The sequence below is a fragment of the Mercurialis annua genome, linkage group LG2 (genome assembly GCF_937616625.2).
Source record: "Mercurialis annua linkage group LG2, ddMerAnnu1.2, whole genome shotgun sequence".
NCBI lineage: Eukaryota > Viridiplantae > Streptophyta > Magnoliopsida > Malpighiales > Euphorbiaceae > Mercurialis > Mercurialis annua.
In genome coordinates this window covers 18523391-18536215 of record NC_065571.1, presented here as the reverse complement: position 1 = coordinate 18536215, position 12825 = coordinate 18523391, and the positions used below count along the sequence as shown (strand labels likewise).

The 12825-nt window shown below is 29.2% G+C and overlaps 1 protein-coding gene across 1 annotated transcript; it reads right to left on the bottom strand.

Moving 5' to 3' along the window:
* Positions 1-4126: 4126 nt before the first annotated feature.
* LOC126667437 (uncharacterized) lies at positions 4127-12346 on the bottom strand. Its single transcript, XM_050360413.2, has 4 exons — positions 12061-12346; positions 10198-10781; positions 9285-9800; positions 4127-4391 (listed from the first exon to the last, which is right to left on the bottom strand). Exons 1-4 carry the CDS (start codon positions 12323-12325, stop codon positions 4257-4259), a joined length of 1500 nt encoding a protein of 499 aa, XP_050216370.1. The 5' UTR covers positions 12326-12346; the 3' UTR covers positions 4127-4256.
* Between the last annotated feature and the right edge of the window lie 479 nt (positions 12347-12825).

Sequence of the window (12825 nt, the reverse complement as noted above, 5' to 3'; positions counted from 1 at the left end):
ATGAAAGTCAATCAAGCTTGGAACTTGGTCGAGTTACCGCATGGACACAAAGCCATTGGAAACAAATGGATTCTTAAAATGAAGCGTAAAGCGGATGGTTCCATTGATAGATATAAAGCTCGCTTAGTAGCAAAATGTTATACTCAACAATAGGGAATAGACTATGAGAAAACCTTTTCACCTGTAGTCAGATTTTTCTCAATTCGCCTTATTTTGGCAATTGTGGCGAATTTAGATTTAGAATTGCATCAAATGGATGTTGAAACATCTTTCCTTAATGAAGAACTAGATGAAGAAATCTACATGGAGCAGCATGTAGGTTTTGTTGTTAAAGATCAAGAGCGCAAAGTATGCAAGCTCCAAAGATCAATTTATGGCCTAAAACAGTCATCGAGAAAGTGGTATCTTAGATTTTACAAGGCTATTTTAACTTGCGATTTTAAGATGATTGAAGAAGACCACTGTGTTTACATCAAAAGATCTGAAAATAAATTTGCAATTCTATCTCTTTATGTTGATGATATTTTGATTGCTGGAAATGACAAAGAGTATGTCATAACCATTAAAAATGGTTATCCACAAATTTTGCCATGGAAGATATAGGCGAGGCATACTACATATTGGGAGTTAAAATAAAAAGAGACCGCTTTAAAAAACCTTTGGCTTTGTCACAAGAGGGTTATATCTAAAAGGTTTTTGAGCGCTTCAATAAGAGTACTTGCAAGCCTGTGGATACTCCAGTATCAAAGTGTGATGCTTTAAGTATAACAATGTGCCCTAATAATCCACAAGAATAAAAAGAGATGTCCACTGGATGAGAGAGTGGAGATGAGATATAATGTTAGGATTATCACCTTAGGGAAAATGAGATGAGGTTATATATTGTATTTATAACCGATTTGGATCGCCCGAATCCAAGTAATATGTGATAGCCGGATGTGATTTGTCACTATTACCTGCTAAGAGTAAGAGTTATGATAATTCTAGTTAGGCGTTAAGAAATGACTGAACTAAGATCCATACGATATTCTGCTTAACATCAAAGATATAAAGAATATAGTAGCGCATGATTCATACCATGTGTGCTTGGACGACCAAGAAGGTAGTGGGAGAATGATTCCCTGCTTCTTCATTGTGTGAGACCATATAAGGATAAATATTTTCCTTATGATTGTACCCTTATACTTTTTACTACTATTTATGTTTTATTCGTGGTGTTTGTTATCTTAGCTTGCTACCTATGGTTATGGATGATTTGGCCTATGGAACATGTCTAGAAAAGCAACTATGCATAAAATTGTAAATTTTGAGTGAGAAAGGAAGATTTGATTCAATGTATTCATTGGCGCCAATCTTGTCGTGTTTTTATAGAAATGTGACTTGATAATGAATACACAAGTATATATGTTTCTTAATATACTCTATGAGGGATTAGAGTTTATCATTTCAAAAAGGATAAATCTAGGATACTAAGAGAATAATTATAATTTATTTTTTCAAGGGTAGAAGCTGCTATGTTATTCCTAACAGATGCACAGCTATAAGCTCCCGAGTGCAGGTATACTCGCTAGGTCGCATGACCTGTGTATTAGTATGAAATTGTGATTATATATATATATATATATATATATATATATATATATATATATATATAGAAAATTTTGCAATGAGGTCTAACCTGTCATGTTCGAATGGGAGATATTGGTATATGGGTCGGGTCGCCCATGACGGTTTGACCCGAACCCAATTACCTATATGGGTTTGTATGGAACAGTGTTGCAACCTTTAACGAAAGGTTGCAACTCCATGAAAATTGGTAACTTATTGAAAAGTTACACCTATTCATGACACCCATTATTTGTTTATATATATGTATGGTAATAAATAGCAAATCAGTTAATTGATTCATAACTAAAAACTCCCTAAATATATACAATAAAGATAGTACACAAGGTGTTGGATTGCAAGTATTTTTCATAGTAAAAGTACTTAAGGTTTAGTGATATAAATCATTCAAACTTGTGGAATCAACAAGATGTATGTATATAACGATTCTATATTATTTCCGCATATTTCAACAGATTCATTGTGATTATGTCTTGGTTTTGATGGTTATATGTTGAGATTTGGAGATCGAAACAATGTTTACGATTTATATGAAACCCACATGTGAATTGTTTAAATACCATGTTATATTTTGAAATTATAATTTGGGTATTGTTATACTGGTTGGTTTTATTGGATTCCTCGCTAATGTTCATGATAGATTTGATTTAGGTTTGTCAAATTGAGTGGATTTAATATATGTCTTCTGTCTCACACGATTTGTTGTTTATGTTGAGTATTTTGGCATGAGATTTATTGTTGTTTCACATGAGTGTTTGATATGGATGTTTGTTGCTTGAGTTATGTTGAGCTCCCTATTTTTGTAAAGATTCAGATTATATTGTTTATGTTTTTCTAAATTTGTAAAATGCTATGTTTACTTTTTACGAATGGTTATAATGAGTTTGACTTTTGAGTCACCCAATTTGAAAGTTGAGCTTGGTAGTTGCAATAACTCGGATTAGAAAGCAGATACGCATAGCTTCCATTATCTCAAATAATCGAGTTGGAAGGCTGTTTATCATGAAGCTGTTGACGCTAAGAGACCGCTGCATTGTTTATTGTTGGTGTAGAATTTTTATGAGGTTCCAAAACCCTTGCAATAAATGCTCTCAATCTGTATTTTCCAATTGAAATCATGTTTATTTGAGATATAATCCATTTGATATCCAGTTTCGAATCGACATGAAGAAATTTGAAACATCGATTAGCTGAATTAAGCTTCATTATAATTGAAATTCTACCAAAGAGATGATACTCTCAAACGCTCTTTGAAGGTTTAGATAATTCACCTTGGGAAATTCGCGAAGTAGATAACATGGTTTGAAGGAGATTTAACAGAAAGACTAGGTTTTGTGTGGTTGCTGATGGTGTTTATAATAAGTTAGGGTCAGGGGTTTTGGGAGGGAGAGAGGACGACATGATCGTTGCCTAAATAAAAATTATGTTTAAATAATTAAAACTACTTATATCAATTAAACATTTTAAAGGAGACTTTATTCACATTTTATATGCGAATGAGTTTGCAAATATTTAAATGTGTAGTTATTTTTTTTTACTTCAACCAATTCATCAACCAATTCATCAGGCCACAAACAGTTTTTGTTTATCAGCCATCTTAAATAGTCTATTTTTTTTTTAATTTTAAACTTCCACTAAAAGGAGAAAGTATGTTGATCTTCATCTAGTAAGTCTTAATAAAAATAACAAAATAACAGAAGAATTCATCATGTAAGTACAGTTGCATGTTTTCCAGAAACTATTTACTATTCATAGTCATGAAACTAAAAATTAAAGAAACTAAATATTGGAGAGTGTGGTGTGGTAAATTTCAAAAATAGAAAAGTCAATGCTTATATTTATAAGTATTTTGTAAAGATATGATATCTTTTAAAACATTTTTTTTTAAATTGTATCTAAAGTCACTTATTTTGTAAAGATATGATATCTTTTAAAAACATTCTTAAACATATTTAAATTGTATCTTGAGTTTAAATTTGGATAATAGACACCATGGATATCCAAATTTTTGCTATATTTCATTTTGGTTACTGAAATTCGACTTTTTTTTATTTTGGTTGCTAATTATTTTATTTTTCAATTTGGTTAACAAACTTTTCTATTTTGTTATCAAATTTTGATTTCTTTTTCTATTTGGATATCAAACTTTGAGAGATTTTTAAGTTGACTCAGTCTAACACGTCATTTGTGGACTAACATATCATATTATGACACGTTATTAAAATAGTGGCACTGTCGTAATTTTGTTTATTATCTTTTTACACTTTTGAATAGTAATATTACGATAGTGCCATTATTTTAATGACGTGTCATAATGTGATAGGTTTAGTTGATGGATGACGTGATGGACCGAGTCTATATAAAAATTTCTCTCAGACTTTTTTTTTTCAATTTGGTTACAAAAATCAGTTACCACGTCATCTTTTTTGGTCTAAAAATCTTAGTTGATATAATATTAAAGTTTAAAAATCAAACTAAAAGAAATTAAGATTGGATAAACAAAATGAAATATAACGATAGTTTAGGTACCTTTAGTTGTCTATTGCCCATTTGAATTTTGTTACAACTACACTATATCACAAAAGTAATCCTATAAACAGTTAAAAAGTTGCAAAAAGTAAAAATAAAAATCACATAGTGTTTTTTGGAACAATAATGTCAAATTCACTAACAATCCATTCAGCTTTCTGGTTGCTGCTAATATATATCTCTGTTCCCAAATCAATTGATGGCCAGTGTCTCGCCGCAGGTTTAGTGCCAGGATCCTGTAGTTCAAGAAATAATTACATTTATTATTGAACAAAGAATTTTCAATTTTTAATGGTAAGAAATATTATAATTTTAGTTCATATTGAAGTGCTATATGTATATGTTATTTTTATTTTAGACGATATGATGTTACTTTCGAATTTAATACCACGACCGGATGAAATTTATTCTCAAAATATGCTTATTAAATTATCTTATGAAAAAATTACATCGTATATTTAAAAATGTATAACGTATTCTAAAAATGTATCTCCTTAACATTTATACTTGTTCTACTTAATTATTTCCACAAATATAGATTCTTTCATTATATGATCTTTGAACATGTTAATCAGATATGTTCTTCATATAATTAATTATCACCTCGTCGTGTTCATCAATTCGAGCTCTACCTTCTTAGCGATAATGTATATAGTCTATAACACAAACGATGTAGTCTCTTTGTCATAAAGAAATCGCAAATCTTAAATGGCCATCAACATACCACATAGTGTTATTTTCATTCATAAAAAAATAGTGTTATTTCCAATTTATCTTTTTTTTTTGTACACGGTCCATGAGATTTCCTGAATGAATCTCAACTATGAGAAGACACCTTTAAGTCTTCCACATTCAGATTAATCCCCACTCGAGTCGTGTAGATCCCTTGCGGGAGGCAAACTCTAGCCCCAAGTTTTAAACGGCTGCATACATGAGTATGGTTCGAACTCCGCGACCTCGCTTAAGCTAGACGAGCGTCTTACCAACTCATCTACGCCTTGGGGTTTATTTCCAATTCAGCTTTATTATAGATCGTCCTACATTATGAATAATCTAGACTGAATCGATCATGAAAAAAAGAAGAAACAAAGGGAGGTAACTCTTATTCAGAAGGGTATTTTATAAAAACGTCTATGAGTATAAAATTTAATTTAATTAAATTACAAATAAGTTACTCTCATGTTTTTCTATATGTTATAATCCAAACTGATCATCTTTTTTGTTTGAAAATCAAACGATATAATTATCTATTTTTATTTTCGTTAACATTTTTTTTAAGTTTTATAATCCATTAAAGGTCTTTATTAACAACACGTAAAGTTTATAATTTATACTTTTATTTTGAAAGTTTAATTCAATTGAATTTTTTTGTATGGATGGCATGTTAGTCATCAAACTAACCTTGTTAAAAGATTGTTAAACATTTAATTTTGTAAATTATAATTGTGTAATTGAATGTCTTTAGCATAAACAACATGTTAGTTACAAAAGTGGTGTTTCTAAAAGGTTTATTAGATATTTATTATATAATTTTAATTGATCATATTGCATGATGGTACAAAATAGGGTTATTGATTTCGGAGTTATCGTTTTTTCTCGTTTTTTCAATTTAGTTAACGAACTTTAAAATATAATAAATTGGTTATCATATTATACTTTTAATGACTTTGTTAGTTTTCTTAAAATCCGACAAATGGGTGCCTGTATGGTAGTCAAATTTTTCTCCGAAATTTTAAATTTTGAACAACTGAAAAAGTGTCATTGATAAAGGGTGTGAGGTGTCTCAAATTTGTATAATTGTTGTGGAGGTGCGAGGAAATTAAAATATAAACCAGATGCTACATAAGGATTAGAGTTAGATTTCATTAGAAATCCGCCAGTCACTAAATGTATAGTATATTAATCAATTTGTTATGTTTTGTAGTTCAGCAACCAAACTGTAAAAATTGAAACATATAATGACTTTCAAAACTAATTACACGTATTAAATGATATTAAAATTCAACGTGATAAATGGTTTCATTAACTTTTATTCTATAAAGTGACCCAAAGATAGATCATCTCTTTTAGTTAGAGAAATTTTTAAATAAATTCAGTCCACCACGTTATTCGTGGACCAAGTGTATCACATAATGACACGTCATTAAAATAATGACAATTTTATAATATTACTATTCAAATGTGTAAATAAGTAGTAAACGAATTTACAAGATTGTCATCATTTTAGTGACGTGTCATTATGTAATAGACTTGGTCCACAAATAACGTGATGAAGTGTATCTACCTAAAAATTTCTCCTTCTTAGTTAATAAGTTTAAAATGGCAAATCATCATACTTGGTTTGGAGACTATATTGCATTGTATTACATTAAATCATGAAGAGAAGTTTTTAGTTTTTTTAGACTCTTTCAAAAGTTTTGCGTTATAGTTTGAAAAAAATCTTTATTTCGCTTAAATAAGATTATTCTCTTTTAAAGTCCAATTATTTTTATTTTATTTTTTGAGAAAATTGAAGTTCAATTATTTAAGCATCATTATTGTTAAAAATTACATATTTGACTAATATCCAAAGATAACAATAAATAAATTATAAATTTTAGGCTTATCTTCTATAAAAAAAACTCACCTTTTATCCCCAATTCGTTTGCACCCTCACATTGCAAAATTGTCGATTTTATCAAAATTATGATCTTTTAGTTTCAGTTGCACCCTCAAACATCAAATTGATATCTTTTCACTTAAAAAAATTCAAATCAATACTTTATATTTTAGCATGCTTCTAAATAGAGCTTAATGTTATATTTAAAAGGCTAATCACCTTAAAAAAACCCGACCTTTTAGCCCCAATTCGATTTCACACTCACGTTGCAAAATCACCAATTTTACTCAAATTATGACCTTTCGGTTTCAATTTCACCCTCAAATATAAAATTGACATCTTTTCACTTGAAAAATATTCAAATCAATACTTTATATTTTAACATGTATTCTAAAATAGTACTTATTGTTATATTTAAAACAAAAAACTATTTTTTCAAAAATTATAAAACTCAACAATAATTTTTTTATTTAATACAACTAACTATTATTAATAAAATTAAATTTAAATATGTTTTTCAGCCACGGAGTTTTTTGGGGCAATTTAAAAATAATTATTAGCCTTAAATATTTTAAAAAAGTGTTATTTTTAATATTAAATTGATTTTTAAATTTTTAAATTTAAATAATTGAAACCTGTTTGTTGTTCTCGTGATGTACACAACATCGGGTTCTTCTCGAGGAAGAAAAACAAATTTTAATTATTTATTTAGATTATTTAATAAAATATTTTATATAAATTATTATTAACTTTTAAAATTTAAATGACTTTTTTGTTTTAATTATAAGATTGATGACTATTTAGAATATTTATTAAAATTTAAAGTATTTGAAAAAGGTCAATTTGATGTTTGAGGATGTAATTGAAACCAAAAGGTGTTATTTTGATGTTTGAGAGTGCAATTGAAACCGAAAGATCATATTATGGGTAAAATTGGTGATTTTATAACGTGAGGATGCAATCAAATTGGGGCTAAAAGGTGGGTGTTTATTTAGAGGATTAGCCTATTTTTTTTTAAAAAAATCCTCTTTTCAAAAGTCATAAAATTTAGGCCAAATGTTGCAAAAAGGTCAAACCTTTCACAAAAGTTTCACAAAAGTCCTGACCTTTCAATTTTGTCGATTTTGGCCAAAAATGGATTATTTGATTTCACAAAAGTCCCGACCTTTCAATATTTGGCATGCCACATAGGCGTCACATAGGTTCCACATAGGCAAATTGAAATCAAATTGAGAGTTGGCCACAATTGAAACCAAATAATTTGTTTTTGGCCAAAATCGACAAAATTGAAAGGTCGAGACTTTTGTGAAACTTTTATGAAAGGTTTGGCCTTTTTAAGACATTTGACCTAAAATTTAATAATAATTTTTTTACTTAATATAAATAAATATTTTTTAATTTATTATATTTTGATAATCAAACAGCTCCGTTGCCGCCATCCGACCCGCTAAAAAAATGTATCAATAAATAACTTTAAAAAATTAAATAATTTTTAAATATAAAATTAATTTTTATTTTTTATAAAATAAATAAATGAAACTCGCTCGTCTTCCTTAAAGGAAAACGACTTGTTCGTCTTCCTCGAGACGAACCTGGAGCGGGTCCACCACGAGAAAAATGAGCAGGTTTCATTTTTGTTTTAATAAAAATTAAAAAAAATTATATTTAAATTTTTTAATTTAATTTATTTTATTTCATTTTATAAATTATTTATATATTTAATGATTTATAGTTAATAAAAAATCATTATTAATTTTTAAAATTTTAGGCACGATGGTTTTTTTGATAATAACATTGAAGACTATCAAAATTTGATGTACTAAAAAATGTCAATTTGATGCTTGAGGGTGTAATTGAAAATAAAATATGTGGATTTTAATAATTGAGGTTGCAATTGAAACCGAAATGTCATAATTTAGGTATAATTGATGATTTTGTAACATGAGGATGCAGATAAGTTGAGGTTAAAATATGAGGATTAACCTTAAATTTTATATCTGAATGCACAAAGTTTAGTAGCATGTACATATTTATTTGCTATATGAAATGAATTGATCAACCTTAATGGTTAAACTATATGTGAAATGTTAATATTTTATGATAGTAAACTCGCATTAACTGTGGAAGAAAACATAAAAGATTTTAAATTTAATTTAATTAGTCCTGGAAAGTTTCTAATATGCTAAAATTTCCATTTAATATTAAATAAAAATTATTGGTATGAATTTAAAAAGTATGCTCAAGTAACAAGTATACAATAAATTTGGTAATCTTTTTTTTTTATAATTGAGGAGGGGGAGCGCTTGTGGGAGATATCAAACCCACGACCTAGCAGTTTTGCTGTGAGCGCTTATACCATTTGAGATTGAAATATAGCTCGTTGGTTCCGAGTTTTTGTTAGTACTTGTTGGTCTAATGATTTTATAATGAAACTAAACGCAGAAACAAGGAGAATATGAAAAATTTCGTAATCTTGGATCTGAATATTAAGGACTGTGCTACAAAAAATAGATTGAAAATAAAATGGTACCTGGTAAAAGTAGAGGGAGTGAGATAGTCTACCAACATCAAGTTCCCATAATCTTGGATCTCCTATCCACCCGTCGCCCTTATTTGTGGGATAGCCATAATCACCCCACACAGGATGAGGAAGAATCTGCAAAATCTCCTGAGGTTGAGGATTGCTATATGCATCACACGCACTATAAGGCTGCTCAAGGAACAAGGCATTGCCTGGTGCACACCACACATGGTAAGCATCGTAAGGATAGCGGTCTCGGTCGGAGCGATGAACTCGAGTTCCGTTAGGAAATGTGTGATAAGGTGGGCAGAGTTTGAGATCATTCGGGTGGCACCATGACGGAGTTTCGGGGTTTATGATCATTTCACTGTATCTGGTAACATCTGTTGTCACATCCCCATTGCAAGCTTTTCCATTGTTTTTCCAGCATCCTCCCATGTCCATTAGGTAAAATTGGCTCTGGTTACCTCCTCCTCTTATCACTTCTAGTCTGAATCTCACCTTGAAATGAGGCGACTTAGGAACCTGCATGCAAGTATATTGATCAACAAAATGTAAGGAAAATGTCACATTGTGGATATTAATACTCCCGGTAACTGAACTTACCTATCATTACGTTTCCACTTTGTTACAACAGGAGATCTCCAATATAAAACGCACTGTTTTTACACTAAAACACAACGTTTTTGCTTGCATGTTATGTCCGAATTACAAAAAGGGGTATAACTTAGTATCCTTTTTAAAATAAAAGGTATAATTTAGTACTTTTTTTGTAATTTACGATAAGATTGATACTTTTTCAGCAAAATTCAACTGAACTGCCAAAATGAACTTCCGTTCTGTTATAACAAAAGGTATAACTCGATATCATTTTTGAACGTGTGTTTAATATGTGTGTCACATTGTGAATCAATATGCTTACTATTTTAGACATCCCTCGAGTCTGGTAATGGTATCCTCCGGAGAATCCAGTTGTAGCATCTGATCTCAAGTAGAGCATCAACCATGGATAATCTGCTGAGGTCTGCAAGTAATGATGAAACGACCAACTTCCTGTTTCAATCTGTTTTTCCCAAGTCACATTGAAAAATGAAACCCCATTCTCCTTCATTTCCTTATTTAAGTTCCATGTCCCATAAAAACTCCCTTTTAATATCCCATTATTATTATTATTTCCTTCAACATATTGTGTGTAGTCATGGTATATCAAGGGCATGTTCATACACCCTTCCCCGAAACACGGAAATCTCGACTCTGGCGGGAACGGATCCGATTTCTTTCCGTTTTTCGGGCAGATAGCTGCCGTAGTATCCATGTTGCCACTTTTAAGCATGATCATCCAAAACTGCCATGGCCTCGGATTATCTTGTACGTTGCATTTCTTACCTAAATATATCTCCTTTTTTGCTGCATATACATCTACATTACTCGCAACTATCCCACCCCACGACCCATTCATTATACCAAGCTTGTTCTCTCTCTCATCTACTTTGTGCACCAACCTGGCTGCATCACAAATACAAAATTTTAGCCTTTATAATAAATTCATCCTAATAACTAAATAAATCCAAACTTTTTGGTATGTTATTAATCACAATCAAAACTTTTATTTTTTGAAATTCTGTCCCGGCTTACAAAAAATAATTCTAATTGTGACGCAATTAGAATCATTTATGAAATTAGGATATAATTATAAAAATTAAAAAGTTCGGTTGTAACTAAAAAGTATTTGAAAAGTATGGTTTTAATTGGTCATTAATTCTATAATAAATAATGAATGCAACAAGCACTTAAGCAACCAGCTATGAAAAAGAAAAAAAATATTATAATATGCTTGATTTTTAGTTCATGTTTTAAAAAATAAGTTGTAACAGAGTGATAACAGTCTTTGTGAACATTATATATAGCTACAAATTTCAGAAATGAAAAATAGAAATTATCAGAAAATAAATGAATTCTCACCAAGTACACATAATATAACGAGAAAATTACATCATTTATAAAAAAAATAAAAAAATTATAAAACTACATATTGACTTTTTTCATTTACAAAAATCCTAGTTGATTTAAAAACAATCACAAAAGTACCAAAAAATAAAAAATAATTACAAAACTACGGTATATATTATTGGTATTATGTCAGTATACTAATAAACTAACATTATATCAACATCATACCAACATTACCAACATCATGCATACTGAAATTTTATTAATATTAAATAAAAATTTATAAAAATTATATCAAATCGTATACTAAAAATTAAATTAATAATATACCAAAATTATACCAACAGTATATCAAGAGTATACATATTAAAATATACTGCAATTTTATTATTAGATAAAAATTACACCACATCGTATACTAAAAATTAAACTAGCAATATACTAAAATTATACCAATAATATACAAATTCTCTAGTTCATTACTAACTATAGTGAAAAATACATATAAAAACAATATACATGTTATCAACTAGAAAATATATATAAAAATTTATTATTAATATAACGAAAATATATTGAAATTATACCAATAATAAACCAAATACTATTTTTAAATTCTCTGATTTATAGTTTTAATATACTAAAATTATACCATAATTAAACCGATATTATAGACATCGTATTTTTGTAAATAATTTTTATTTTTTGGTAGTTTTGTAATTAATTTTAAATCAGTCGATATTTTTGTAAATAAAAAAAATTTACAGATACTTTTATAAATATTTTTAAAATTTTAGATACTTTTATAATCATCCCTAATATAAGAGTTAATCACCTGGGAATTGAGAGTGATCAAGATCAAAGCAATCAGCCATCCTAGGACTGCCCATGCCATTTGTTTCTTTATGAACCTCATTGCATTGGTTCCATGCCTCAATGGCCACTCTAAGATTATCTCTTTTCATACCAGGATCACCTATGGCTGATATATACTCATTCCGCCCCGACAACGGCGGCGCCGCTCCGGCCGCTGAACGGAAATCAACAACAGAAAGTACCAAGAGTATAAAATCAAGCTTGTGACTTAGTCTCATCACCATGTTTAACTAACTACCACCACAATAAAGTAGTTTTAAGTGTGCGTATATATGTGTTTATATATGGCAAAGCTTTTGGACATATGTGGATGTTAAACAATTGTTAGTTCCTAATAGTACGTAAAACTATGTCTAATCAAAATCTAGTTTTTCCATTCATTTAGGCTTCCATTTAGATTTTGGTTATAAATTTTGTTTTGCTCTACTCTATTTATTTATATATAACTTTTAGTTATAGTTTAATACTTTTGTATAAATTCTATTTTACTCTATATATCGGGGAAAATGAATTTAATACATCCAACATTTGTGTAGATTTGTCAAATATATCATGGATAAAAAAACTTAACTCTTTGGTCCAATAATTTTTATATTTTGTGTCGATAATATCCTAGCAGCAAATGAGAAAGAGAGGGTTTAACTAATGAAAATAAAATATATCTTACTCCTTTGACTTACTTATATGATAAATTAACATATAATAATGGAAAAGCTCATAAATT

Excerpts from the sequence above, each read along its gene's own strand:
- LOC126667437 (XM_050360413.2), bottom strand. The coding sequence starts at position 12,325 with ATGGTGATGAGACTAAGTCACAAGCTTGATTTTATACTCTTGGTACTT. Across the intron at positions 10,782-12,060 it reads TGATCACTCTCAATTCCCAG|CCAGGTTGGTGCACAAAGTA; the intron begins GTGATTAACTCT and ends TTTGTGATGCAG. Across the intron at positions 9,801-10,197 it reads CTCGAGGGATGTCTAAAATA|GTTCCTAAGTCGCCTCATTT; the intron begins GTAAGCATATTG and ends ACTTGCATGCAG.